Source organism: Trichoderma virens (genome assembly GCF_000170995.1).
Source record: "Trichoderma virens Gv29-8 chromosome Unknown TRIVIscaffold_92, whole genome shotgun sequence".
Taxonomy (NCBI): domain Eukaryota; kingdom Fungi; phylum Ascomycota; class Sordariomycetes; order Hypocreales; family Hypocreaceae; genus Trichoderma; species Trichoderma virens.
In genome coordinates this window covers 1142845-1169723 of record NW_014013657.1, presented here as the reverse complement: position 1 = coordinate 1169723, position 26879 = coordinate 1142845, and the positions used below count along the sequence as shown (strand labels likewise).

Here is a 26879-nt window from a genome sequence, read left to right as displayed (position 1 = left end):
CTTCACACACTGGATTGAATTGACTTGAATTGATCCCTTTTTTCTTTTCTTTTTCTCTCGTTGAAACATGTCCATGCACTCATTTACAAATATAGACAGATACCGCGGATGAGTTATTGCCGCGTCCCTCACCGCCTTCTCCCAGACATTTTTTTTCCCAACTCCCCCCCTGTCCACAAAAAAAAGAAAGGAAGAAAAAAAGAAAAGAAAAACATACACCAGAGCCAGGGTAAAGGGGGGTTCCCAACCTCTCCAAACCCCCCTTCGTACTCGGCACGCAGCCAAAGAGTGCAGCGCAAAGCATCGGCTGCTTGGAGGGCGGCTTGCTGGTCTTGTTTCCTCTTCTCGCGGCGTGTGCGTTGACTTACTATTCGTCTACAGTACGAATAAGGACGGGGGATGGAAGAGAGAACGAGATGCTGACCCGAGCCAGACGCAGGGCGTCCTGTACGTACTTTGTCGCGCAGCAAACCCCGTTCTAGATGCTGTGGCAGAGCATAATGGAATACTACTCGTACTACAAGGCGGTAGCAGAATATGATGTCTCGACCGCGATGTACCGGTACATGGCTCGAGTTGCGATCCACCGCAAGCAGCGTCAAAAGGACCCTCTTCGCGTTCTTTTCTCTCACACCCAGCAGGGCCATGAGTTTCTGCTTCTCGAGCTACGGCTACGGCTACCCCCCCACAGGCGCAAACACGATGATGATGAGAATGATGATGCCGGTGACTAATCGACGGGCTTCCGCGCTCTCTTCAGCAAACGAACGATAGCTGGAGCCGCGAGCCGCGAGACAAGGGCCCCCAAAGACGGACCAGAGATGCTCGACACTTGGATCCATCCATGCCACGCTGAGCGGCATGCCCGTCTCCCTGGTGGGTTTTGCCCGCATCGCGGATGGCAACTCCGTCCTGTCAAGCTCTGCCACCTCAGTCCTGGTGAAGCCTCGTGTGTGTGCTGTCAACTCGACTAACTGGCTACCTGTACTAGCACTATCAGCTCCCCACACGACCGAACCCTGCTGATCCTGCGAGGCAGACGAATGGACCCGGCGTGCTGGCAACCTGAAAAGGGCTGTCCCGCTGTTGGGCTGACATGGGTGTGTTGGCATAGCTGACTAGGGCCTCTTCCCCCCCTAACCGACACTGTCCATCACCCTCGTCTCTCTAAGTCGGTGAGGTTTGTGAGGGGGAGCCTCAAGTCTCACGATGGCCTCATCACGACGGCTGCTTGATACTCGGACTCCATGTAGGAGTACAGCTTGCCCTGTTCGGCTCTCGACCTTCCCACCGCTTCGTTGCGTTCACCCCTAGCAACCGTCGTAGATGAGAGTGCAAACATCCAAGAATAGTAGCCCTCTGCTCTTTGTCTGTTCAAACTTTCCCTTTTCTTCTTCTTCTGCAGCTGCGCAAGTGCGAGTATGCCTATCCCCCCAAACCTTGAGCCCCGAGGACCCCTCCAAGGCCGTGTCCTTCCCGCAGACCGCCCCTTTTGGTTTCTTTTTTTGTTCCAGCTGCGGTCCACACGGATTGGGATTGGGGGTAGTTTGGCAAGTTTATCCTTCACTTGCTTCAAACAGCATTGGGAAACGCGGAGTACTGTTGCAAAGGACGACACTAGCTTGTACAGCCTTCCCAGTCTCTACATACATACACATACAGCCTGAACAGGTACTTGTGCTAATACTACTTGACACCAAGTACACCACACAGAAGCATATCTCGTTCCCCGGGTTCGTGCCATGGCCCTGCCTAGCCTTCCCCGTCGCAAAGAGAAGCCCCAGAAAATTCAACGGCAATACGGAGTACGTTGTCCCTCATCTTCTTTCCCACGTGCAACAGCCAGAGTAGCATTGCCAGCGGGCGCAACAGCAGCGTGTTGTCAGGCTGTTTTTTCTTTCCCTTTCATTCTGCCAGCGAATGGCCTTTCCCCATGTCCGAACAAGGTACATTTCATGCGTGTGGATATTCCGGCGTGTGATCCAACCTCCCATTTATAAGAAAAGCAAAACCGGCATATGATACTACTGTACGGAGTACAAGCATAAACAATATGGTGCCATGGGTCCGCGGTTCTTTGCTAGGCACCTGGTAGCACGGAGTATTACTACAGCACTTCAGATCCCCCCCAAAAAAAAGACAAAAAAAAAAAAAAAAACAAGTATACTGCAGCAATACCCTGCCTGCTTTTGGACGCAAAGCCACGCTGGGAATAGCAATCTTTTGCCCCCAACCCCCAGCACTAAAGCATCAAGGGCGCTTACTAGTCCGGTGATGCTCTCGTCAAATAGCCGTCTCGACCTCAGGCGTTACGGCCCTCATTGGGCGCCGCGATCGCCCAGGTTTGGGACCTAGTGCATCCATGACAGCGGCAAATCCATGGGGATCATCCTTCTTTGCCGCATCTGCCTGTAACGCGTACGTCTGCCCAACCGCAGAGAGAGGGCCAAGGCCAAGGGCAAGAGAACAGAGAGAGAGAGAGAGAGAGAGAGAGAGAGAGAGAGAGAGAGAGAGAGAGAGAGAGAGAGAGGGAAAAATCAAGGGGGCTGGGAGGGAGGGCTTGCTTGATTCTTGTCCACGGGATGTCCCGGTCCCCCATCCACGTCGTCTCTCTTATCAGGCCTTGTGACAGTGAGCAATGGGTAATGCAAAGGTTCATGATTTGACATCTTTTTTTCTTTTTTTTTTTTTTTCTGTATTTTTTCCTTTTTCTTTTTTTGTCTTTTTTTTTTTTTAACTTTTTGGACACATGCACATGCAGACGGCATGACGAGCCTTGTCGTGTTGCGGTGAATCAACTCCAAAATGCGACAAGATCCCGCCTCCTCCCCCTCAAAATTTCACGTCGGGATATCAGATATCAGCCATGAGTGCGTAGTACTCGTAGAATCACTCAGTTACCTCAGGGACCAAAATGACTCAGAGTTGTTTATCCGACTGTCATCTCTCTCCATGCTGTCCAAGTCCGCCATGACAACTTGTCTGGAATCAAAATGTAGATACACGCCCCCCTTTATCCGTAGTTGCCTAACGGATCGGCCAGTCAGTCATCACAAGATTCGCCCCCTGAACGGGTTATTCTAGTGCAAACAACAACTCGCACACATCGATAGAGCGCCCAGCATGTCAGGCAGTATCGAACTAGCTACGTAGTGATGCTGATGCACGCAAAGGATAGAACTTTGAGTGGAAATAGTAGGACAAAGGCACCCCCTCTGCCAAACTTCGTCTCTGCTCTACATGACAAGTACCTACTCTTCACGCATGCCATCACAGATCGGATTTATGGCATCACAATACTTCTTCTTGCTACCAAGTATGTGATGATTGATATCATGTTAATCTATCGACTGTCTCATATTCGGGCACTAGACTACCAAACCAATGCATACAGCGTCTCGCCACCATAATGAATACTCCCTTATGATTGTATTTTAGACATAGCACACACTCTCCACTGCTTATCGTTTGGCCGTCATGAGTGCCTGCGCTTATTGTTCTTCCACACGAGCGAGTTCTTCTTCTCTCAAATCTGTGTTGAGAACCAAATCCTCCTTGCATCTTCTGTGCACAATGATGGTCAACCCCTCGATTCCATCGTAATCATTATACTGATGCTGATGCGAAGCATTCCCCGTTTCCCCATCTGCAACGCCTTGACTCGCTTGGTGCTCTAGCGCAATATCCAGTTCGATTTTCAGCTTATCAAACGCAGCACTAAGACCCAGATACCGCGAGCGCCATTCGCAAGTGTGACGACTTATGGGCATCTCAGAATTGCTGTTAGGAATATCAAAAGGAGTCGCCGGCTCTTTCATATCATCTCCTGCCTGGTTACTTTTTGGGACATTGCTTGTAGATTCCATCCACCTGTATCCCGTGGATATTTGTTCTTCGTCATTAGTATTGTGCTGAGCTGATGAGTTGGAGAGAGCTTCTTCATCAAGGGTAACTGCTGCTGGAGATTGGCAAAGATGCCTTCCAGAGTCTGATGTCAACAACGTATACTCTTTGCCTGGGGAGCTATCCATCCATGCCGGCGTGTCGTTGATCTTTCTCAGTTGTTGTTTCCATGTTGAAGGATCGGAGGACTCGATGTTTCGCTGGGGACTCTTGCTTGTACTAATAACTTTCTTTGGTGAATCTCGTGTGCCAAGTGTTTCTCTGACCTCCCTTTTCGGTGTCAAGTCATTCATTCTTCTAACGGGCGAGCCCATCATCACTTGTGATACCCCTTGGGGTTGTTGTTCCCCAGCACCCCTCATCTGCTCATCATACATGACATCTTGCAGAGTCTCTCGTACGTCATTGTATTCTCCAGATGACGAGATACGAATTGTTGGAGTCTTCCACATGACGTTGCCTGATGATGATGCCTGTGATCTTTTTAAATCTGCCGAATGTATACTCTCATGGTAAGCTCCCACCAGGGACGATTTCGGTGTATTTTGGTTATCATTTTCAAGCGAGTGAGGCAGATTGGCTTGCTGGGACGTGTGTTGGCCTTCTGAACAAGTCCAAAAAGTGTCTTGGTCCAAAGTGTGTAAACTGAGAATCGCTTTCAAAGTCTTTGTGGCGGTTTCGTCCCCAAGACCGTCTATTCTTCGTCGAGGCGAAGTTTGCTTGTCGTCGTTGGACCACATACCTTGAGAGTGTGGCTCCTGTGAGGGTGGTACACTCTTGCCCCCTATATATTGACATTTGTCAGTCCGCTACAATACAAGGATCTTCATATGTCGCGAGATCGATACTCACTAGCTCTATCCTCTGACGGAATCTCACCTCCTGGCTGCCGCGTCAAGAAGGGCTGTGGAGTTCTATACTCAGACGAGAGCGAGGTGGCATGAGCAGTACGTATTTCAGCATCGTGTTTCCGACTGGCAGATTCGAAGGAATCTTTGGAGCCACGCTTATAGGATGCTTCTTCAATGCTTGTATTGGCTTGACCAACAACTTGCCACTTTGACGGAGAATGCCGAGCAACGCAGCAGATACTGTGCCTGGTAGGGTCGCTGTTGACATGGCAAGTCGGACAATCAGAACACTGCTCAGAGATGGTCATTTCACTATAGGATTTATCCAGGCGATGCCGGCGTTCATATCGAAATTGTTGGCGTGCTCGTCTTTCCGCTTCAGCATGGCCCAGTCGGCTTTCTTTAGGATAGCCCGTGATAGAGTCACGGCTCTTTGAATGAGATAGTTGATGGGTTTTCTCTGCCAGTATATCAGTTGTTTTCTCCCACATTGTGGCTGTGTGCAACTTACTTCTCTCTCCGTCAAGCACAGGCTCGGATAGATTGGCAAGACTCCGGCTTTGAGTTACCCCTTGTTGCCATGTCTTTTGTTTCAACTTCTGCTGGCCCGGCCCGTGGTCTCGGCCTGCCGAAAGATTTGTAAACAGGTCACCCACTAACTCTGTCTTGCACTTGGAGCAGAACTCATGCCCACATCTCGCACATCGCGCTCGTGTGTGTAAATATCCACCACAGGAGTGGCATACTTGGACAGTTTTCATCCCTGACGCCTGTTGTCGATCTCTCTCATCCGACAGCCAGCCCTCTGGCCGGGAGACTCCATACATGTCAAACATCTCCAGTACATCTCGTTGCTCTTTTCTAGAGCTGCCCGGGGCTTCTTGTATTGTCTGAATATTCGAAGATGATGCTTGGGGCTTGACTTGAGAATGTCTGGAAAGCTTGAAGCCCGATTTCGTATCCTCGGTTTCGTTGGCGCCAGACTGGTTTGATCTTTGCAAACTTCGGAACTTGCTTGGACCTCGGGTCGGGCTTTGCAATCCCAAAGAATTGCTCGATCTCGAGGCTCTCAAGTTCGGCTTGACGTTAAACATGTGGGCACTCGTCGATGCAACCTCCCAAGCAACTCGGTTGTCATCGCTATGATTGTCATTAATCCTCAAGCCCGGGTACGAATGTCCAACCGGAGGCGAAGCAGACACTTCGACCCGCGTCCGCTGACAGGCCGGGCTGCAAACATCCACGCCTTCACGCGTATTCGCAGCATAAGGTGAATTCTGGACTTTTAAGTTGTCGTAGCTCGACATTGTGTTGAGCTGCCGTATGCGAGACTCGACGAAGCCAGAGGGTACCAGGTCTTCTGGAACGCCATCAAACGATATAGCACCTCTAAGAGGAGTTGTAGGCTCACTGGACGCGGGATATGCCATGATGGTTGATGGATAAGCAGTAAACTAAGATCCAAAATAGACAATACATGGGTGTGCTTATGAAGAATCGTGGGGAGCAGAAGCATTCAGACGAGAGCATTACTAGTAGGTGCCAAAAACAAAAGAGAGGGATATACAGGAGCAAAGCAAGATGAGTTACCTTGTGCGTCCAAGGCAGGTAGCCCAAGAGGCAAGAGCGCTCTTACTATGTACTATAAGGAAAGAAGAGAGAAGTGATTTCGTTTCATTAGTATGTTTAGGAGCTGCTACATAGGTACAAGGCGCATTTCCCAGGAGTTTGCAGGATGCAGCAGATGTCTACTTTTGATTTTCTTCATATGACAGTACCACAACTTCAGTCAATTGTTTGGCTCTGCGCTAAAGACAGGTATAAAAGTTGTACAAGGGTTATATTTCTATAATCGTTTATTTGACATAGGTGGCAAGGGTCTCGAGGATCTGGTAACGGAATGTTAGTTTATGGTTGTCAACTTTCAGGTCAAACTGCTCCACGCACCTCCAGTTCGATCTTGGCCTCAGCGATATCCTGCTCGCTGCCATTGCCGCTGGCAACCTTCTGTGCCTCGGCAATACCAGCGCGGACAGCCTCAGCGCTGAAGTCCTCCAGGGGGTAAGCCTCGGGGGCGTTGATGCTCAGGACGGAGTTGGGCTGAACAGTGGCGAAGCCGCCAGACACTATACGGGCGCTCATCAGTCTTGTGTCGTTCATATAGTCGCACACTCGGAGGGGTCATCACGTACGGAAGAACTGCTTGGCGGGGCCGGACTCCTCAACAACCTCGACCAGGCCGGGCTTGAGCTGCTCAATGGAGGGAACGTGGTTGGCGAGGACACCCATTTCACCAGACTCTGCGGGGATGTTGACCTGGACGACGTCCTGAGACTTGTAGATGGACTGCAAAGCATTGCGGCAATTAGCACCGAGAACATCCGTTGACTGTCGCATTTCCTCCACACCAGCCCAATCGGATCGCATATTCGGTAAAAGTCGACTTCTCGCGGTGTAGGATTCATACCTGGTGAGGCAGAGCCAAGCTCAGCTTGATCTACAAAAATTTCAGTTAGCGATATATAAATTCCAGGCCTTGAGATTCGAGTGATCTGGAGCATCCTCACCTTGTCGGGGACGGCCTCGGCGTATCCTCTCCGCTGGATGGCCACTCGCATGGCTGTAGGGCGAGCTCGGAGAGCCGCACGGGCAACACGGAGGGAGTTCATGGTGACTGTGAGGACGATTGAGTCGTTGCTTGTGGTGAGCTCAATTGAAGCCGCTGGCACGAATCTTTGCCGGACTGCAGTCGTTAATTCGGCTAGCGGGAAAATCGCCTGCCGCACAGCACGTGAGAGAACACGTGATATTGCAACTTAAGTCTTGAATGAACTCGTGGAGTGATCTTGATGGGAGACTTGGTAGAAGCGTGAAATATGTTTCCAGATGTCATATTTGATTAAATTACGAAATGCTGATACAAGTGCATTGTGGCAGACGAGATTGTATCTCAGGCTTCCATCGCTGGGGAAGGGGATGTATCACAACTTACCATTGAAATTTGCAAAGGTTTCCGTTTAAGACTACATGCGATTTGACGACGATGCATCACCATTAGCAACCCGAGCCCCCGGGATTAAGAAAAGAAAATACATATATCAAGCTCACGAAAACTAAATCAATGCTCATATTAGGCAAAGCCAATTGACATGCTTATTTAGGAACTAGTTAGATTTTATCTTCGCCGCAGAAGTCATCTCATAACCTACAACGGGAGCTTGGGTAGACCCGAACTTATTCGACAATGAGAGCTTCGGAAAACCGGACTGGAGGCAACATATCTTATGCAAGTCTACTAATTCCTCGCTCCCATAGAACTTGCCTCGTCTTTTAGCACACATCTTTCTGGCGGATAATTGCCGTCGGGGTGTTACAGTAGTATTCAACGGCGAAAACTCGTCGCCAGCTGAACCAGACGACTTCGAGGAGACTATCGTTGGCCATGGCACCGAAAGCACGCCATCTTCACAAGAGGGATGGATGTGGAATGACGATAGTAACTCTGCCTCTACCTTAGCTCCATGCCTTTCAAACATCAGCTCACTGTCGGCAACGAACTCCGACAATCCTCTGGTCCAGTCAGGTCTATACTATGCCATCCAGCACATGCGAATGGCATTTCTGTCGGGTGCCACAGGCAGCTGAAGGGGCCTAGAATCCTTTGTGGCTTTAGCTTTGCCCAAGATATATAGTAACGTGGTTCACCATCTGGAATGGTGTATGGCCTCCCGGGTGGCCATACAGTTTTGAGTTTTCCCGTCAAACTCTCTCCCTCAACTCCGTTATCGCTCTGCCCTGTCTACTGCTTGTGCCACCCGCGATGTTCCACTGCTTTTGCGACAGCGCGGCATGTCAACGTACGTTGATTCACAATTGCCAAGAGAAAAGGGTGACTTCGCGTCAAGTTGCCATTGCTCAAGGCTCGAGGACAAGAAATCTAGACTATGGATATGTCTCAGAGAGACGGGCGGAGAGTAGGATTTGGTTGAAGCCAAGACAGCATGTGCGGCCGCTGCTCTTCGTCCAATACGGGTTCGAGCCGCCCCCTTTTATTGATACGAGAGTCTTAAAACAAGTATGATCTCGTGTGTATCTTGTAATGTATACGGGCTTACAGGTATGAGCCAAGTTGCACGAGCATGTAAATGGGGACGAGCTGAGTACGAGCATGGGTACAACAGCCTCACCTCCAAGGTGGACCAAAAGAGGAAAGAAAGAAAAGCCCCAAAATCAAGAATCTCGCCGAAGGGGGAATTTCTCCAGCCCCAACATTTAGTGCGTCAATTTTTTTTTCTCTTCTTCTTTCCTTGTTGAACTTTTTCTCTCTCTCTCCCCATCTTCTTAGAGCCCGCTCTCAACCGCTAGAGACCGGTGTCCTCGGTGGGCTGCCCCATCGGAGCGCCTGTTTTACTAGCGAAAGCGCGAGGGAAAAAAATTTGGAACAAAATTTTCCAACAAAAAGAAGCACAGTCTCACCAAACTAGCGGGTGGCTTGGGGACTAAAGAAAAAAGAAGAGCGGCCACATTACACTGTGTACCTCGATTTTACTATGTCTGCCCCCTTGGGTAAAGGAAACAATTAAACACCCGAGAACAGGCGAGGCCGCTAATTCTTGTGCTGGCCGTCAAATCTCCAAGCTTGAGCTTTTGGCCGTTGCAATTGTGCCGTATCGGGGGAGCTCTTGTCAATCTAGCTTCATCGAGAGTGGGCTTCTGGCTCAAACTGATTAATTTGCGCTTGGCATGTCTCAGTGGAATTTGCTGTCCTGGCCAATCGCTAAAGAGACATTGACAACATGTGTTTTGCGTGTTTACACGTCTTGAGACGATGACTCTGGGAATCTGGTTCATGCTCAGTCCAGGCCGTCCTATTTTAAGCTTATAGAATGAGTCAATTGACTGAGAGTGCATGTCTCAGGATTGAGGATGACCATATGTCTCTCTCTGCATTCATCAGACTAGTGGACTACTTTATTTTCCTCCTGGAGGGCGTGCGAGACAAACTCATGTCTCTCATGATATCTGAATTCAGCATAAGCTGTCAGTCATACTTGTACATACTAGTTGTAGTAGACACAGCCGTTGCCGGGTGTAAAGTGAACATCTGGGTTACATAAGCAGCCAGGACCACTAGTACTGCTTGGTGCATGGCCCAGGTTGTAGGTGCCAGAACGGTGTAATTAACCGTATCAAACTCGCATCGTTGCTGTGCGCCACCGGCACATGTCGTTGTATTAAGGGGACTTCCGTAAAGGGACCAATTGCAGTTACGGAGCAACTATTGTTCCCAAGAGTACGGACAAGCAGCGCGGACGTGTAATTCTGGTACCACGGAGCATTACGGAGCATATCATTATGTATGGTGGCCGAAAAGGGCTGTTGACGGTCAGTCCAGGCATGCGAGATGCCATTGGCTCATGCGCGGCCCTGACTCTCACCGCCAAACGGCAGCCAAGACTACGACTACGGAGTACAGGCAGCAGGAAATGAGCTTCTGATGCCTGAGGCTAAAAGGCATCTCCTTGAGGCCTCTCTCCTTGAGGCCGACGTTAACCCGCAAATGCCTTATGTCCGTGGCTGGTGAACGAGGCGACAAGGCCTTGCTCTAGCCCGTGCCCCGTAAGTCGCGAGGCTGTCTATTGGCTGTCTCTTTACGAAGGGTCCATACCCTGCGTCTTGATGCCAGGAGCATGTGCATGATAATATATCGCGACGTCTCTGGATCGAGGTACGCCGACGCTTTGGGAAGGCCTGACATGTAAGGTGCGTGCTAACTTGTGCAGCATGCACGGGCAATGCGGCCGAGCTACCAACAAGGTGGCATCATTTCCCACAGCCTCCAGACGGCGAGCTGTGTTTGGCTATTCGACGGGCTGCGTACGCATTCTCACGCGGGATGCGCATCCCTTGGCCCAGCCAGTCAGTCCCTTTAATTCGTGGCCGTATTGAGCAAAGCAGAAAGCACTCGAGACGATGCGGGGTTTGTGCAGCCCATCCCATTGAGCCGTCCGTGGGGTTTTCGAACCACATTGCCACATTAGTGCACTGGGTCGACTCGTCGTTTTGAGAGAAATTGAAGATTATGAGGGGCGAACCGCGCAAAGCGACGTGGTATCATGGAGCTCTGGTTGTGTCGGGCTCGACGCCTATTCTGGCGTAGAGCTGGCTCCCAATGGCTGCTGACCCGAATGGCCGCTGACGACAATGCGAGCCTTCTCTCCCACCCCCGCGCTGCCTCTGCAGTTCGCATTGGATGTCTTGTGGCAACCGTTGGGCTCGCATACTTGGGGGTTTGTCACTCTGATGTCTGCTGCTTCATACCCAGTAGTACGTGTTGTATGACGAACTTGTCCACTTTCGGACCAGACAACGCCTTCTATTCAAGCCCTCCTGCCGATCTGAACGTGTTAAGGGCGGATGTGGCGGCGGATTGCAGCTCTCGGAAGGGATCAGCTGCATGCACCGGCTCCGACGGTAGTTTGTCTTCTGTCCTGTTTATTTCCCTTTTTCGTCATGTCGACATGTCCTGGAGACGCCGAGTGGGATCGCATCTATTGACTGCGCCTTGGGTGGCATCCATGTCTCACCCTGAGCCCATTGGCATACTTTGTGCATGCAACGCCCAACTTGCAGCTTCTGGCTGAGAGATTACTGCATGCAGCCGGGTGATGAGCTTTGGCTGCTCGGCATGGATCCGGAGCATGATACGCGAAGGCAACGTGGTTCCATTTGCTGTGTCACTTGCGATTTGCATGCGTCCAACCGGCTGCAACATGGATGGTCTTTGATAAGGGGGGTGCATTCCAGCAGCCTGATCGACCCTTCTAGAGTGATGGCGGCCATTGCCCTCTCTTTTTCAAATACTCGATTTTTGGTGAATTTTTTTTGGTGCCATTGTTTGACAGACGCTTGGCGTCATGGCGCAGCTGGCTGTGATCGCTGCGTGCGAAGTTTAGCTTGAGCTACATGTCAATATCGGTCAGCGCGCCACGCGATGACAAACATTGGCGAATCCAAATCGTCCCCTTTACTTGTATGTATGGGGTAGGGAGCAGCTCGTGCATGCAATATCGAAATAGGGTCTCATGCACGCCGGCCCATTACAGCACTAACCCAGCCTGTGCCTCCCTTTCCCCTACCTTTGTGCAAGCGGGATGACCGGGGGAAGAGGCAGAGTTTGGGTGGAGCGAGGAAATGCGTGTAAAGGGGCGACGCGCTCAACAACCTCGGCTCCGTGGAGAACGGAATAGACGGAGGACGGACCTTGATTATTTGCCAATCCGGCTGGAGGACGGAACGCGGTCATCTCACGTCCTGAGGCTGAAGGATGTATAGATGCCGGGGGAACACCGGCAAGACCGAGCCTCTGCGAGATGGTCGATGAAGCTCGCGGCTCCAGCGGCCTAGAGGGGACGAGAAAAAAGAAAAAAAGACCCATCAGTCCTCTGTTATGGCTCTTACTGTACTCGTACAGGTTGGTACGGGGTTGGAGCTAATGAGTCGTTGTCTACACAGGTCTGGACTCGACTGTGTGTTACTCTGTTTGGCAACCCTCACAGGAGCTTCTGCGCACTTGAGTCGTTGCCACATCCCTCCGAATGCGGCCGTTGGCTAGTGGCGTTTTCGCGCTTCGCTTCAACGGCAAGTTGCGACTGAAGAAGACTGTGGAGGGACCTCGGAAATGGCGTCTTTGATCGAGACGGGCCGCCTAGGCACAGAGTACTGAGACAGTGCGATTCCACGACGGCCAACGCGCAAAATGTTACTGGTTCTGCGGAGAACGCGCCCAAGCCGAACAAATCGAAGCTACCTGTGAGAGCTGCAGGCTGGCACGGCTTTCACTCGGCTGTGGCCCGAGGCGAGGGTCCCTCACAGTACTCGCACATGCCCCTCACAGTGAAGCGAGATGCATTCATGCTCGTACATGCTGCATCTCCTGATTAATGCGCTGCCGTTAGCAGCAGCCGAAACACAAAGCTGGACTTGATTGGATGTTTCTGCCGGGATCTGTCAAGATACCAGAACCTGCCACTCATTGGCCAATTCAGCAAGCAATGGGACTTGTACGTCTGGTCACGCAGTTGCATTACTTACAAAGTATGTATCACCAAGGTTACCACGGCTCCCGTATCTGGTTATATCATGGCGCAGAGCTGTTATTTTAGGCGCGGAAGTGAGCCTCGCCTGCTGACGGCTCCCCTGAAGGGCAATGAGCATCATCCTTGTTGGCCTCAATCATTCTCACGCTTCTGTTGTTCCATTGGTGTTCGAAATGCCAAACGGGGCTGACCTACGGAGTACAGTACACTGAGTACCAGCACGGCCCATTTTGCACCGGGCGGTGAGTTGGACCAAGGCCTTTCCCTCTGCCTTGTGAGCGGAGCCGGCTCTCTCGCTTGATGCTCTGTGATGGCGCACAGCAACACAGCTTTGTTCCGGGCATGAGAGCAAGCACCCCCAGCTCACGCGCCAAATGACCCTGGCAGCGCCGCGCTAAGGGTTCATGTTCGCGCGCCTTTTACTATGAGGCAATATCTTGCCAGAAAACAAGGCCCTTGCCTTCCCTCGACCTAAGAATAGGACAGGATGGGATAGGATGGAATTGGGGAGCCCAGTGGGTTCGTCTCCCGTCATCATGATGCGCTAACCAGTTGCATAAAAACAATCTTACGGCCTGTTGTGTGCATTTGCAAGCAATGCATCCAATGCCATTCGTCACTTGGCGCCGGGTGACTCGACGCCCTGGGTGCTTGCTGAGCCTCACATGATGGCGAGTTTGAGGCTGTTTCCAAATTCCGGCGCCTGAGGCTCCCTTTTCTTGCCCGTTCTATTCCTGTGCTACCCATGTAATCAAACATGAGATTTGCCAAGGAGGATCTGTTTAGCGGTAAGATTTGACGGCTGGGTCAATTCTCGCTTGTCGCTCTTGGTACGGATATACCAGTGCGGCACTGTACGAGTATGTACCATATGGCGAACATCCCGTTGCCATGCGTACTTTGATGTACGCACATAGGCGAATGCTCACGAGAGTCGTACAGCACCAACGTACATGGCCTCAGGTACCCGAGCTGTAGCCGGTATGGGAAGCACTGCAAGTTTTGCATTGTGCGGTACGCACGACAGGGCCTCGAATCCTCGTATCCATTCTGTCTAGGACAGTTTTACTGGCACGAGAGAAACATGTCTTGCACGATATATGCTTAACACGAATAGCGCAGAGCCAGGGCGGCCGGGCAGTTAAGCGACAATCGGGTGAGACATTGGCTCCCAGCCTCAAGGACGAGGCAACGCGGAAATTTGCAAGGTACGGAGCAAATGCCACAGGCTGCATGTACGGAACATGTACCGCCGGTGCTCGGGAGCCGCTACGGAGCAAATATGGACAAGAAAGACGGAGTAGCGTGATTGCAACATCGATACACATGGTGCTAGTCATGCGAAGCTGAGATCTCCATGGGAAAGCAGCTTGCTCCTTTCGCTCTCGTGCAGCCTGTGCGCGCACCCCTGACAAGGGCACCGACGCTTTTACAGTGGCAGCTGTGTGCTGAAATGCAGATGCGAGCGGGGAAGCGAGCGGCATATCGAGAGGAAACACTTCGCCTCCCCTTGTTGCTGTTTTAACCAAGGACTTCGTAATTCGTAATGCTACAGCGCCAGACTGTAAGTGGCAGACATTGAATTGCCTCTCCCCTTTTGGCCCCCCTCCTGCTCCCCCTCCCACCACCTGTCTGTCAGTCTGCTTGACTGATTGCTTGACTGAGTGATTGATCAACTAACTAGCTGTTTGCCTCTTCTCCGTGGAAGCTGGGATGGATGGATGGGCTTGAATTCTGGTGGATGGCAGGCAATCATCAGCTCACCCTCCTACTTCGGATGCCCTACTCCAGCACGATGCGCTATGCGTTCGCCAGGTAAATTCAAGCCCTTTTGGCCGCACCATGACGACACGGGCTTCTTTCTGGCTAGCGGCTTGGGGCTAGTCGCTGGCTTCGGCCGGCCGATCGCTGCTCGCCAATTTTCTGCGTCCAGCGCGGGCCTGAGAAATTTCACAGCAGCGACCCGCACGCCGTTGGCAGTTGTATGGCTGGCGCGCAGGCCCTGTAACGGTGCTGCCAGTCCGCTACAGTACAATCCAGTACAGGCACTAACAGCGCTGGCCATTCGCCGGCTGGAGCCCTGCGGCCAGCGAATCGAGGTGGCGCTCAGCCACGCCATACCGAATGAGACGAAGCGGAAAGGCCAGAACAAAAAAAAAAAAAAAAAAGCCCGTGAGGACATAGCAGAGACGCTGCCGCTGCGAATCAAACCAGCCCAGCGCCAAGGAAAACCACTCAGTGGCTCCTCTTCCTGGCAATTTGCGAACCCCCCCTAAGTCTTGCGTTCACCCCTTCTGCCCCCACACGGTTCTGTAACTTGTCAACTCTGTGCTGCTCAGGTGCTTTTTGTGCTTGTGCTTGTGCTTGTGACTGTGCATCCCACCGTGCTCGTGCCCGTCCTTGCTGCGACGCCCGCACACTGTGCACACTGTGCCTCCAGCCCGCTGTTGCTCATTTGCACCCCAGAATGATGCAGTCCTGAGCGGCACGAGGCTCCAAAACAGGATGGCTAGCAACGTGCAGCTCATAAAAATCGCACTGTATGGGCTTCCATTATTCTGGGGCCTTCCCTCCATCCCCCAGGCCCAGTTTTTGTGCTTGTACTCCGTACGAAGATGAGAAAGAGGATGGATGCTTTTGTGCTAGTCTGCAGTGGCGGCAGATCAGCTACGATTATCCCTCACCATTTTTCAGGCGCTCTCGAATCGTTCTGCCGCCGACCTGTCTTTTCGTCTTTTCTCTCCTTCTCTTCACTGTGTGAGTGGCGGCCTCTGGTCTTTTCTCGCAAACCTCCTCTTTCTCGGCGTCTCGTCCAGACACAGCGGAGTGCGCAAAGCAACGCGGATACTTGCGCTTGCCACTGCAGTGTCTGAGACTGTTGTCTTGCCTTGTCTTGTCCAAAATCCACGTCCAAATCCATCTCCATCTCCCCAAACATCGCAGATCCCTGCACCGGCGTCTACGTCCACGCCTCGTCACACCCCTACCGACCTCCCGGCTTCTGTCGTGTCAGGTCCGCCACGCCACATCTGGACGGACGTCATCCGGAATCTGCCAAGAAGGGCTCCTCTGCTTCTATAATCGCACGCCCGTAACTGCAAGACCCTTTTTTATCGTTTCTCTGCGTTGATTCGACTGCGAGTCTGCCCCCCCCGGATCACCACACTGCGCTGCTTAAAGTGGACTGGCCTTCCGCCCGCTCAATCACACTTATACCACACGCGCGGGCCCCAAAAAGGCTTCTTAGTCCTTTCACATCCACTACCTTTGCTCGACTCTTTAGGTATTGATCATGTTTGTTTTGATGTTATAGCATCGCTGTCCTCAGGGACAAATCTTTGTTACGAGAACTTGTTCTCGCCCCAGCTGCAAGCCTTGTGTCGGCTTACACGCTTTGCCTTGCTACGACACAACCCTCCGACCCCTCTCGAGTTGAGCCGCCTTGAACTCTTGTCTACTATCTCCTTGGCCCTGCTCTTTTAGCAGAATCAGGACGTTGAACGACACCCTTATTGCTATTCCTGGATCTCTTTTTTTCGACCTACAAGTCAAATCAACCGCCTACTCAAAATTCACTCACCACACTTGTCAACCTCAAAACCTCAATGCCTACAATAGCGATCATGGCAACTCTTCCTTCTTCACAAGCCCTCGAGTGGGCGATGCAAGGTTCAGATCTCGTTGAGGACCTTGACGAGCCCCCAGAACAGAGGCTGTACATGCCCACGCCCACCAAGCCTCTGCCTTTCCAGAGAGCCCCGATTCGCCCACAACAGGTCGCATCCTCGCTACTGACCCAGGCTATCTTGGGACAGTCTGATGAGGAGGACAACCACGTTTTCCACCCTTCCCATGCCTATAGCCAGCGCCGCCGTTCCATGGTAAGCAATGCTAGTATTGCTTCTACCGCTGATTTGACCAGCGATACTGGTCTCACCAGCCCTTCGCGAACCAATACACCCAGCCCACCTCCCCCGGACCTGTCAATGCTTCGTCTTCGCCATGGCGCTGCTGATCAGAAACCTGGCTTCATTGCCAGCCTCTTCGGCGCCAGGAAAGTGGAGGAGCCCGTCAAAGAAGCTCCTCGAAAGCGATGCATTCAGTTTGCCTGTGCTGCCAAGCCTCAGGCTCAGCCACAAACCGTCCCTGCTGCTGCTCCGTCAGCTGCTTCTCCTCCTGCGCTCAAGACCCCCCTGGCACAGGAACCGCCAAAGCGCTGCATCAAGTTCGCCTGCACAGCTCGCCCATCATCTGCACAAAAGACTTCCCCCAAGCCCTTTGAGCCCTCCACTCCCAAGCGGAGCATGACTCTTCCCGTCCCCATCTCTCCGAGACTCGTGCCTGCTCAGCAGCAGTCTGTCAAGGCTTCGCTTGTTCGACCTCGATTCCTTCGTGCTTCATCCACGGAGCTCATCAAGGACGGATCTCAGTTCCACGAGTTTGCCAGTGGCATGGCTCGTGAGGATGACTGGATCCGACAACAAGACTCCACTCAAGCTAAGCTTACCATTTCGGATACCCTGGTCAAGGAGAACCTGTTTCGCCGTCTAGGAGCTGAAGCCGAAGAGGAGGCTGAGATGGAGGAGCGAGAGGAAGATGAGGCCGAGACTGCCATGGATGATGATGATGATGAAGATGAAGACGACGAGGATGATGAGCTTGATGTCTTGGATATCGATGATGAGGATGAGGATGAGGATGAGGACGAAGAGGATGATGAGGACGATGAGGCGGATGACGGCTCCGACGGTTACCACACTGACGAGGAAACTGGCTTCGCTGATTCCGACGAGGAAGATGACGAGGACGAAAACATGGCCATGTGGACGCCGGGCCGTGCCCCATCCGTCCCCCGCCAGGTTACTCCCCGCTTGGCTCGCCGACTCTCCTTGACCGAGCACTCGGATTCTTCCATTGGCTCCAGGCGCAGCCGTCGTCGTTCCCTCAAGGCTCGCCCCATTGGACCTCAAGTCGAGGCACCGGACTTGCCAGACAGCACCGACTTCGTGTGCGGTACTCTGGACGAGGATCGACCCGTTGAGGACGCTTACCTTTCATGCCTCGCTGCTCGCAGAAACGAGAAGCTGCGCATTATCCCCCAAGACATTGACCCTAGCTTCCCGGCTTCGGACCTTGACGAAGAGGATGAAGAGGATGCCTATGTGGCTGCTGCTGACAGTGATGAACATCCTTGGGTCCACGGCGCCATGGAGGATCTCGATAACGAGACAGACCGCGCTCGAAGGAGGCGGAAGAACGAAAACACATCTCCCCGACGATTCCGTTCTCCACCTCCCAAGCGACGCGGCTCTCCCGCCCCCAAGCCTCGCGTTCGATCCCCTAAGCCTCTTTTTGACCGCCAGTCGCCTCGTCGAGCTCGCTCCCCGGCTCCCAAGGCTGTGGCCATTGCCACTCCCATCCAGACTCCACGACAGGGTGCACACACCAAGTTCCAGCTTGCTGGCCGCCCTGGTCTAACCCAGACCAAATCCCTGCCCAGACCCGCAGCTATCTTCCGCCATCAGAAACAGCCCAAGGGCTCCAAGACCTCGTCTGACACTGATGGCCACATCCGCAGTGCCATTGACATTGTCAAGGGCCTTGAGAAGAAGCGCCTGCGCCGCAAGGAAAAGTTCTTCCAAAAGTATTGCGATCGTGCCCGACGTGGGCAGATCCCTGAGCGCAAGCCGCTTCCTGGCCTGGGTGCCGAACGCATGCGAGAACTTGGGTTGCTCATGGCGGGTAAGAAGGACCCGGGCAACTACGTTCTCTCGTGCTAAAGGAGAAAAAGTTTTTCTTTCTGATGGTTTTGACCACTGTTGCATTTTCAACGGATGGAAATGAGATACGCATTGGAGAGGAGTTGAGCATTCAATAGGCATGGGTTCCACAGTCCCGTCCTATTAGACCATGTGTCCAATCTTCTTCCCTTTGTTCCTTTTCTTTTTTTTTCCTTTACGATTTTTACGACTTTTCTATTTTATATAATTACATGATTTTTTCTCGGAGATTAGCCTCTTTGATGGGCGGCTCCTGTACATAACGATCTATATATTTGAACATCTTGTTATTTCCCTTTACCAGCGGAATGCAAGCAAACTGGGAACAGTACAACTACGGACACAGGGCGGGAAGGCTTTTTTGTCTGCTTTTTGGATACAACCATGAGACGCATTGGGATGCGGGTTCTCAGCTGGCGTTGGAGGCAGACATTTGAATGCTGTCGGCATTATTACTAGATACCTTAGTAATACTGAATCTGAAAAGATTTATAACTCAAACAACCCATCTCCGTTACCGTGAAGACTTTGTTGTGACTCTTTCTTTGTTGTATGGAAAGAATACAATGGGAAGAAAATAATCCGCGGTGAGTGATAAAAGGGATGCTCTCAAGCCACGTCAGCCGTAGAGGTTGAGCCCAGTTTGACTCGATCTACGCCACGTATGTTGGATCTATGAAGCAGGCAAAGAAAAGAATGAGCAAAGAATCCCAAAAAGAACACATCATCATGAAATTTAACTTTCGTTTATATATATGTTGTCATATGTCATAAATTATCCTTTGTAAGATACTCTAGAATCGCACTGCCAACAAAAATATACTTTTCGGCCGCGCAGAATCGCCACCATCTCAAAGTCACAGAGTTTGGTGCCTGAGCAACAAGGCACGTCACGTGTTCCCGTCCCTTGCCTTCCATACAAGCGGTAAAACACATGATTGTCCTTTCCGATCCCATTCTAGCCTGCATCGACATCATCACACTTCGACTTCTTTTGCTTGTTCCTTTTTTTTGCGCTTTTCTTCGCCCTTGCACCCATCAGTCAACCATCGAGGGCCTGAGATACGAACAAGTGCATATCCTTTTGGCTTTTCAATCAATCGCCCAGCATGTGGATCGTTAACTGGTGTATGTATTCCGTTCTGGCCTTGATTCCGCCACTTTCTGCGCTGCACTCTTGCATACGGCGGCGACGACAATGCAGAGACTGACCCTTTCTTGCTTGCTCACTCTAGTCTACGACGTCCTGTCGTCTTTGGGATTGCTTAACAAACACGCCAAGCTGCTCTTCCTGGGTCTCGATAACGCTGGAAAGACCACGTTGCTGCACATGCTCAAGGTACGTTGCTGATAAGGGACGGGGGAGAGATTATGGCGCAACACGCACACATGCTGCTGCGGCGGGATGGGCTGTTGCGCACATGGTCGATTCCTACGTTACAGAAATACGAACCGAGCTGTGAGGGATGCGATATTCTAACATGATGCTGGGGTTTCTTATAGAACGACCGAGTTGCCATTCTGCAACCTACTCTCCACCCTAGTACGTTTTCCGCTGCAGGGCTTACATACGATACGAGGCCATAATCGTGCTGACACATTTGCAGCTTCTGAGGAACTCGCCATTGGCAACGTTCGATTCAACACTTTCGATTTGGGCGGTCACCAGCAGGGTATGTCTTTTTCTACTTTGATTGTTTTGTTTTGCCTCCCTTTCAAATTCCAACCCCACCAAGTCCGAGTCCCTAGACCTTGCGTGTATACTTACCATAATCTCCACCTACTAGCCCGTCGTATCTGGAGAGATTACTTCCCCGATGTTAACGGCGTCGTCTTCCTCGTCGACGCCAAGGACCACGAGCGATTCCCCGAGGCCAAGGCCGAGCTCGACGCCCTTTTGGCCATGGAGGAGCTCTCCAAGGTTCCCTTTGTGATCCTGGGCAACAAGATCGACCACCCCGATGCCGTTTCCGAGGATGAGCTGAGACACCAACTGGGCCTGTACCAGACGACCGGAAAGGGCAGGATGCAGCTGGAGGGTATCCGACCTATCGAGCTCTTCATGTGCTCCGTGGTTATGCGACAGGGCTACGGCGATGGTATCAGGTGGCTGTCCCAATATGTTTAAAAAGAGATGGAGTGTGTTTGCGATGGTGATGGGAATGAGATGATGAGGCCACCGGACTCATGAGTCGTGGCTCAGTGACGATTCGATTTGAGAAACCGAGGAGGTCAAGAGGCGTTGGGTCGTGAGTTATTTTATGAGACTCAGCATTCTCTTTTTAGGCGAAACCTTGTTTTTAAATGTTGAAATTTATACCGTATCCGTTGCTTTACTTTACTTGGAGTCTTTTCCCCCTTCCTGGTGCAATTAATGGTTTGTGAAGGTAATGGATCACGAAGACGTTGCACCAGGGAAGGGTTAAATAACTAGGTGTTTTTCTTTCGTCTAGGTAGAATTAAGCTACGATACGACGGTTATCGAGATTTCAGCGTCTAATCGCCAATGACGAAAGGTGAATGCAGGTGGCATGATCAAGTGTAGACAACAAACAAACGCTCTCTATTTTCCAAAATAACAAGAATATTCAGTTTCTCGTGAAGGCCAAACGACAACAAATACAAAGCATAATGTGCCCCCTGTATAACAAAAATAATAACAATAATATATATAAAAAAGTGTGACCAACAGAAAAGTAAAAAAACAAAGCGTCGCATGCTTTCAGAAAAAAAAAAAAAAAAAATTCAAAATAGAAAACATCCTCCTTTCATTCATTTGTATCATACAACGTTACGTTGTGTCGTCGACGAAAAAAACACGAGCTGGGGAGTATTAGAAATTCGACATTAACTTCTTTCCCTTCTCTCTTCCTCTTCCTCTTCTTTTCGACCGGCGCGCAGGGGGTATATGTAAAGGATGTTGTTGTTGTGGTGGTAGTTTATGTATATGTATGGCGATTTGAATCAGCTGTGTAGATGAGACAGCTGTAAAAATAAATGATGTAGTAGCCAATAACTATGCGAGGGGAAAAAAAAAAAAGGGCCCAGATAAAGTGCAAAATGCTATGCTATGCTTGCTATGCTTCCTCCTCTTCCTCCTCTTCGTCGTTGTGATGATCTTCTTCGTCTTCTTCCGTCGTCGGGGTATCAAATGTTTTCAGCCAGTCATTCGCGTACTGGAGGTGTTCTCTCATACTTGATATAATGTGATGTAGTTCGTTCTTCAAGTCCTCTTGTGAGCCCAAGCCCTGCAGAACATTTGGAGAGGGTGCACTGGGAAGAGGCGGGAGGGAAGCCATCAAGGAGTTCCGAGCGCTCGTCATGATCCCCAGGCCGGACGACTCCCATGCAATGTTTGGCCTTTCATCGGGCGTGGTGGGCGTGCTCTGCAAGTCGCTCAGTTGCCGCGTGAGAGAAGGGACCGACTCCATGTCATCGTCTATGTATAGAGAGGGCTCTCTCGTGTTGATTTCCGCCTCGGCATCGAGCTCGAGGTCGAACGATAGAGATCCGTGAACCGAGTCGGATGATCGCACATGAGAGCTTGGCACGAACGAACCAGGGGCACTGAACCCCCCTTCATCTGCCAAGGAAGCATCGAGGTCAATGAGACTCATGGACGAGTCCCGATTCGTCGAGGCGCCCATGTCGTCAAATTGATGCGGCTGAGGTACATGTGCGTCACTAGAGAAATCCTCATTATCGCTATAGGTGTCTGCATTGGGAGCAAAGGTGGCTGAGCTGGGCGTCATGGCAGGGAAAGTCCACTCTTGGGTATCGCGTTTGGCTGTGGGAAACGTCCACTCTTGCGTGCTTCGTTTGTCCTCCGTAGGAAAGCTCCATTCCTGTGTATTCCGTTTCTCCGTGGTTGGAAATTTCCATTCTTGGGTTTCGCGCTTGTTAGAAGGAAACGTCCACTCCTGCGTATCCCGCTTGTCTGAAGTAGGAAACGACCATTCCTGAGTGGCCCGTTTGGTTGGAAAGTCCCAGTCCTGAGTCTTGCGTCGCTCGTCAACAGATCCGCTCAAGTCAATCGAGATGGGCCGCGTGGCTGGCTTGATTGTCTCCTCGCCAAGGCTGGGCGTCGCCGGGGTGTCGTCAAACGCAAGATCCAGATCGATCAACGACTCGCGAGCCGGCGCTGCCGACTCTGGTTTGGGCTCTGGCTTCGATTTCTTCTGGGAGGATGGCGGTGGAGCTGAAGTTGGAGGTGGCATCGGTATTCTGCCATACCAGGCTCGCGAGTTGTCGCCATAATTGGTGATTGTGTACGGATCAAACACCTTTTCTAGAGGGGCCTTGAGTTCTTTCATGGTCGGAGGCGGGCGCCTGCGACGACGTTGCATTGGCCGCGCCGTGTTCTCGGGGCTCGAGGCGACGCTGGGGTAGTACTCGGGGGCAGCACGCGGCTTGGCCGTGTTTTGGAACATGAGTTCGTCCACCTCGTCGAAATTCCCAAAGTCCCAACCGCTTTGACGGACCGGAGATCGGTCCTTGCGCGGTCCCTGAGCACCACCAGCCGAGAAGAGAGATTGCCTACTGCCACCCTGAGACTCCCAGTGCTTATAGTCGGCCACCAGCTTGGAGAGAGACACGGTTGGATATCTGTCGTGCGTGTTGAAGATGTAGGGGTGCCGCTGGATCTCTTCGATAGGCGGCCGTCGCTTGGGATCCTCGACCAGACAGAAGGCGATGAGGTTCTTGAGGTTGTCGGAGAACTTGTCGCCCTGCAGCCGCGGGCGATGCTGCTTGAGGTAGGCACCAAACTGCTGGATGTTGATTCTGGCGGTTGCGTTTGGCGGCAGGCCGTTGGCGATCTCGTAGGCCATGGACCCAAAGGCCCAGATGTCGACCTCGATGCCGTAGGCGACATGGGGGTCGAAGAGCTCCGGGGCCATCCAGTGCAGGGTGCCGGTGATGGTGCTGCGCTTGTCGAACTTGGTCTCCATGATGCCAGCGACACCAAAGTCGCACAGCTGCACGCCGCCGGCCTCGGTGACGAGCACGTTGGCGCACTTGATGTCGCGGTGGATGATGCCCTGCTTGTGCACCCAGAACAGCGCCTCGGCCACCTCGCGCAGAATCGGGATGATCCAGCGCTCAGCCAGGCCGCTCGTGGGCCGCATCAGCGACGCGACGCTGCCGCCAGCGCAATACTCGGTCACCATCCACACGGCCTGGCCCACCAGATGAGTGTCGACGACGGCGTTGACATTGCGCGCGCCGCTGTTGCTCAGCAGCTTCAGCGTGTTGACCTCCTTGATGATGTCGCCCAGCGTGTCGGCCGCGCCCGGCTGGATGCCGTCGCCCTCCTCGATGCTGATGACCTTGACGGCCACCAGCTGGCTCGTCTTGGTGCCCACGGCCTTGTACACGCGCCCGAAGCTGCCCTTGCCGATGAGCTCCAGCAGCTTGTAGGGCGGCGCCTCCCGGCCAGCGTCAGCGCACTCGCGCAGCACGATGGCCTGGGCGGCACGAGCATCCTCAATGGCCTTGTGCTTGGTGGCCGAGTAGCTGGGCGCTGACGAGAAGCCGTTGGGGAGGCTGCCGGCATGGGGGTACTGCATGATACCGCACACGAGGTGATGTCGTCGGGTCGCTTCGTCCGTGTCGTTATAGGGGTTCCAGTGTGTCTCGGTCCCCTAGAGCCTAACCCGGCTCAGCGTGCCACCAGCGCTGTAGCGTGGCAGCTGTAGCGGCCACAGCGGTCGAGTCGCAGCTTGCGAGTTGAGCTAGGCTGCTGCGCCGAGCGGATGGATCAGCGAGTCTAAAAGGGCCAGTCCAAGTCCAGCGCAGTCCAGCGCAGTCCAGTCACGCGGGGGCCAGTAAGCTGCTTCCACTGGCCTCCCTCTCTCTCAGCGGGAGACTGGCGGTGGACTGGCAGAGGCAGAGGCGGAGAGGGCGACGGCGACGGATCTCGGAGGCGCGCAGAGAGGAGTCCAGAGATGGTTCCCAGACCATGGAGAAGAAGCCCGAAAAAGCACGCTTGAAGAAGATGGGAATGGAGAAACAGCAAAAAAGATAGATAAAAAAATAAAAAATAAAGTACAGGTCGGTACTACTGAGAAGCAGAAACGCACTTTCCCCCCTGGCTTATGCCACATAATGCCATCGAATCAATAAGCATCAATCCATGTTGCAGCCCCTGGCAGGCGAAAAGCGACCGCCTGAGGGGAGCCTAAAGGGAGCGCTAACCCTGAGGCTGTCGCAAGGCTCCGCACCCGCTGTGGAAAAGCCGCTAAGTCTCAGGCGTGGAGCCCTGGGCGAGTTTGAATGGGAAAAGCCCCGCTAATCTATTTTCCATCAATGGATGTTCTTTTTTTTCCAATGTTCCATCTTTTTTTTTTTTTTCCCTTGGTTCCCCTTCAGCCTTGCCAGGGGTCTCGTGCGCCTTCAGCCCGGTGCGACGTCAGCGCTTTCTTTCGAGACATTGCAGCTGATGCGGTGATCAACCCCTCTGTCGACCAAATCCCGTGAGCAGCTTGGCCTCTCCTCGTGCTGGTCTTGGCCTTTCGCCTGACGTACTCTGACGCTTCTAAACGCTTCTACTTCTCTGTACTTTTCTTCTCTGTCTCTATACTACCTAGTAGCACTTTGCTCATGTGTATTTATATAGGTACATATATAAACCAGTCTGCCTATATATAACGTCGCCATGATCAAGACTTCAGTTGCCATCGCTGCTCTCAGCGCTGGAGGAGGCGCCGCTCTCACCGCCGCTCTCTACTCTCTGCGTCCCAGCAAAGACAAGTTGGCAGACATGCAACCCACGCTCGCTCCCTCTTCTTCTTCCCTCTCCTCCACAGCAATCGCCTCTTCCTCGACTGCCGTCGCCACAATCCCGGCCAGCCAAGTCTTTGGGGCTCCGGGCGCTCCCTCATCATCGCCCCTGGGCTCTGCGCCCGTCAACCCAGGCGGCCTGTTCGAATATGGCTTCCCGGGCCCCGTCTCCGACATCGCCAGCCGTGCCGCCCTCATCTCGAGCTACGACCGGCGCACGCGCAACCCCCACTGGGTCGTCGAGCACATCACCCCCGAGTCTCTCGCCAAGCGCGACGGCGACCGCAAGAACAGCCAATTCCTCGAGGACACCGCCGTGCCCGCAAAGTTCCGCGCCCTGCTCAAGGACTACTACCGCAGCGGCTACGATAGGGGCCATCAGGTGCCGGCCGCAGACGCAAAATGGTCGCAGGCAGCCATGGACGAGACGTTTTACCTGACCAACATGAGCCCCCAGGTCGGCGAGGGCTTCAACCGCGACTACTGGGCACACTTTGAGGACTTTTGCCGCCGCCTGACGCAAAGATACCCCTCGGTGCGCATCGTCACGGGGCCCCTGTATCTGCCCAAGAAAGACCCCGTCGACAACAAGTGGTATGTCAAGTACGAGATGATTGGCACTCCGCCCTCTGTCGCCGTGCCCACGCACTTCTACAAGGTCATCTTCGCCGAGGACGGCCGGGTCGGCGGCAACGTCGCTATTGGTGCCTTTGTCCTGCCCAACGCCCCCATCGACAACGCCAAGCCCATCACCGACTTCGAGGTCCCCGTCGAGGCTGTGGAGCGCGCCAGTGGCCTCGAGTTCGCCAACCAGCTGCCCATGCAGCGGAGAAGGAGGCTCTGCGCCGACACCACCTGCTCCCTGATCATCAAGGACTACAACGAGAGGCAAAAGTCCTTTGCAAAGGGACGGTCGTCTTCTGCGTGAGGCTCTTGACGTTGCGAGGGAGACGAGATAGCCTGGCTACATCTTGGTGGAACTGGCCGTTCTGTGTATCCGAAGCTGAAATTGATTGCGCACTTTATCACCACCTACCACACCATCTTCTCTTTTGTTACCGCCACGCCACGACATGTGCGACTATAGATCTGACGTTTTGCTTTTTATCATCGGCATCTACAATGCCATACGAGAGCGACATGTTCGATATTTATGCCACTCACATGCATTTTCTCATTGCCACCTTTACCTTTCAAATAGACATAGGCAACCAGCAACATCACACAGCACACAGCACAGCATCACATGTACTTTATATACTATTAGCCCCCATCAGATAGAAATCAGATTTGAAATGTCCCCTTGATTAGCCGCTATAATCCTGTGAACCCTACTCTGTAATGTGACAACTGTAAAATAAATAAATAAAGCAAACGCGACGTGCCTTCAAAGTATACGTAGAATGACAATCTCTTCAAACTAGAAAGGCCGTGACAAGAGGCCGCTTCACATGTCCATCCCTATG

The 26879-nt window shown here is 52.5% G+C and overlaps 7 protein-coding genes across 7 annotated transcripts; 4 read left to right on the top strand and 3 right to left on the bottom strand.

Annotated features, from left to right (window-relative positions):
- Positions 1 to 3491: 3491 nt before the first annotated feature.
- Positions 3492 to 6184, bottom strand: TRIVIDRAFT_228611 (uncharacterized protein; the record flags this gene model as incomplete). Its single annotated transcript, XM_014094307.1, has 3 exons — positions 3492 to 4687; positions 4756 to 5214; positions 5266 to 6184. 3 exons carry the CDS (start codon positions 6182 to 6184, stop codon positions 3492 to 3494), a joined length of 2574 nt encoding a protein of 857 aa, XP_013949782.1.
- Positions 6185 to 6683: 499 nt separating this feature from the next.
- On the bottom strand, positions 6684 to 7423 carry TRIVIDRAFT_38411 (uncharacterized protein; the record flags this gene model as incomplete). Its single annotated transcript, XM_014094306.1, has 4 exons — positions 6684 to 6880; positions 6947 to 7100; positions 7222 to 7251; positions 7322 to 7423. 4 exons carry the CDS (start codon positions 7421 to 7423, stop codon positions 6684 to 6686), a joined length of 483 nt encoding a protein of 160 aa, XP_013949781.1.
- Positions 7424 to 13610: 6187 nt separating this feature from the next.
- Positions 13611 to 14981, top strand: TRIVIDRAFT_207309 (uncharacterized protein; the record flags this gene model as incomplete). Its single annotated transcript, XM_014094305.1, has 5 exons — positions 13611 to 13641; positions 13971 to 14061; positions 14409 to 14417; positions 14538 to 14835; positions 14874 to 14981. The coding sequence occupies 5 exons, from the start codon at positions 13611 to 13613 to the stop codon at positions 14979 to 14981; spliced, it is 537 nt and encodes a 178-aa protein (XP_013949780.1).
- A 1546-nt stretch (positions 14982 to 16527) lies between these two features.
- TRIVIDRAFT_133330 (uncharacterized protein) lies at positions 16528 to 18627 on the top strand (the record flags this gene model as incomplete). Its single annotated transcript, XM_014094304.1, has 2 exons — positions 16528 to 16846; positions 16913 to 18627. Coding segments are annotated over 2 exons (2034 nt in total), but the record flags the coding sequence as incomplete, so codon positions are not given.
- A 984-nt stretch (positions 18628 to 19611) lies between these two features.
- TRIVIDRAFT_74457 (secretion-associated and ras-related protein) lies at positions 19612 to 20967 on the top strand (the record flags this gene model as incomplete). The annotated part of the gene is made up of 5 exons (XM_014094303.1): positions 19612 to 19761; positions 19869 to 19972; positions 20137 to 20176; positions 20241 to 20306; positions 20421 to 20967. 5 exons carry the CDS (start codon positions 19743 to 19745, stop codon positions 20759 to 20761), a joined length of 570 nt encoding a protein of 189 aa, XP_013949778.1.
- Positions 20968 to 21710: 743 nt separating this feature from the next.
- Positions 21711 to 24200, bottom strand: PAK5 (serine/threonine protein kinase, STE family, PAK/STE20-related; the record flags this gene model as incomplete). Its single annotated transcript, XM_014094302.1, has 2 exons — positions 21711 to 22478; positions 22650 to 24200. 2 exons carry the CDS (start codon positions 24198 to 24200, stop codon positions 21711 to 21713), a joined length of 2319 nt encoding a protein of 772 aa, XP_013949777.1.
- Positions 24201 to 25075: 875 nt separating this feature from the next.
- On the top strand, positions 25076 to 26719 carry TRIVIDRAFT_185024 (uncharacterized protein; the record flags this gene model as incomplete). Its single annotated transcript, XM_014094301.1, has 2 exons — positions 25076 to 25188; positions 25250 to 26719. One exon carries the CDS (start codon positions 25289 to 25291, stop codon positions 26339 to 26341), a length of 1053 nt encoding a protein of 350 aa, XP_013949776.1.
- Positions 26720 to 26879: the final 160 nt, after the last annotated feature.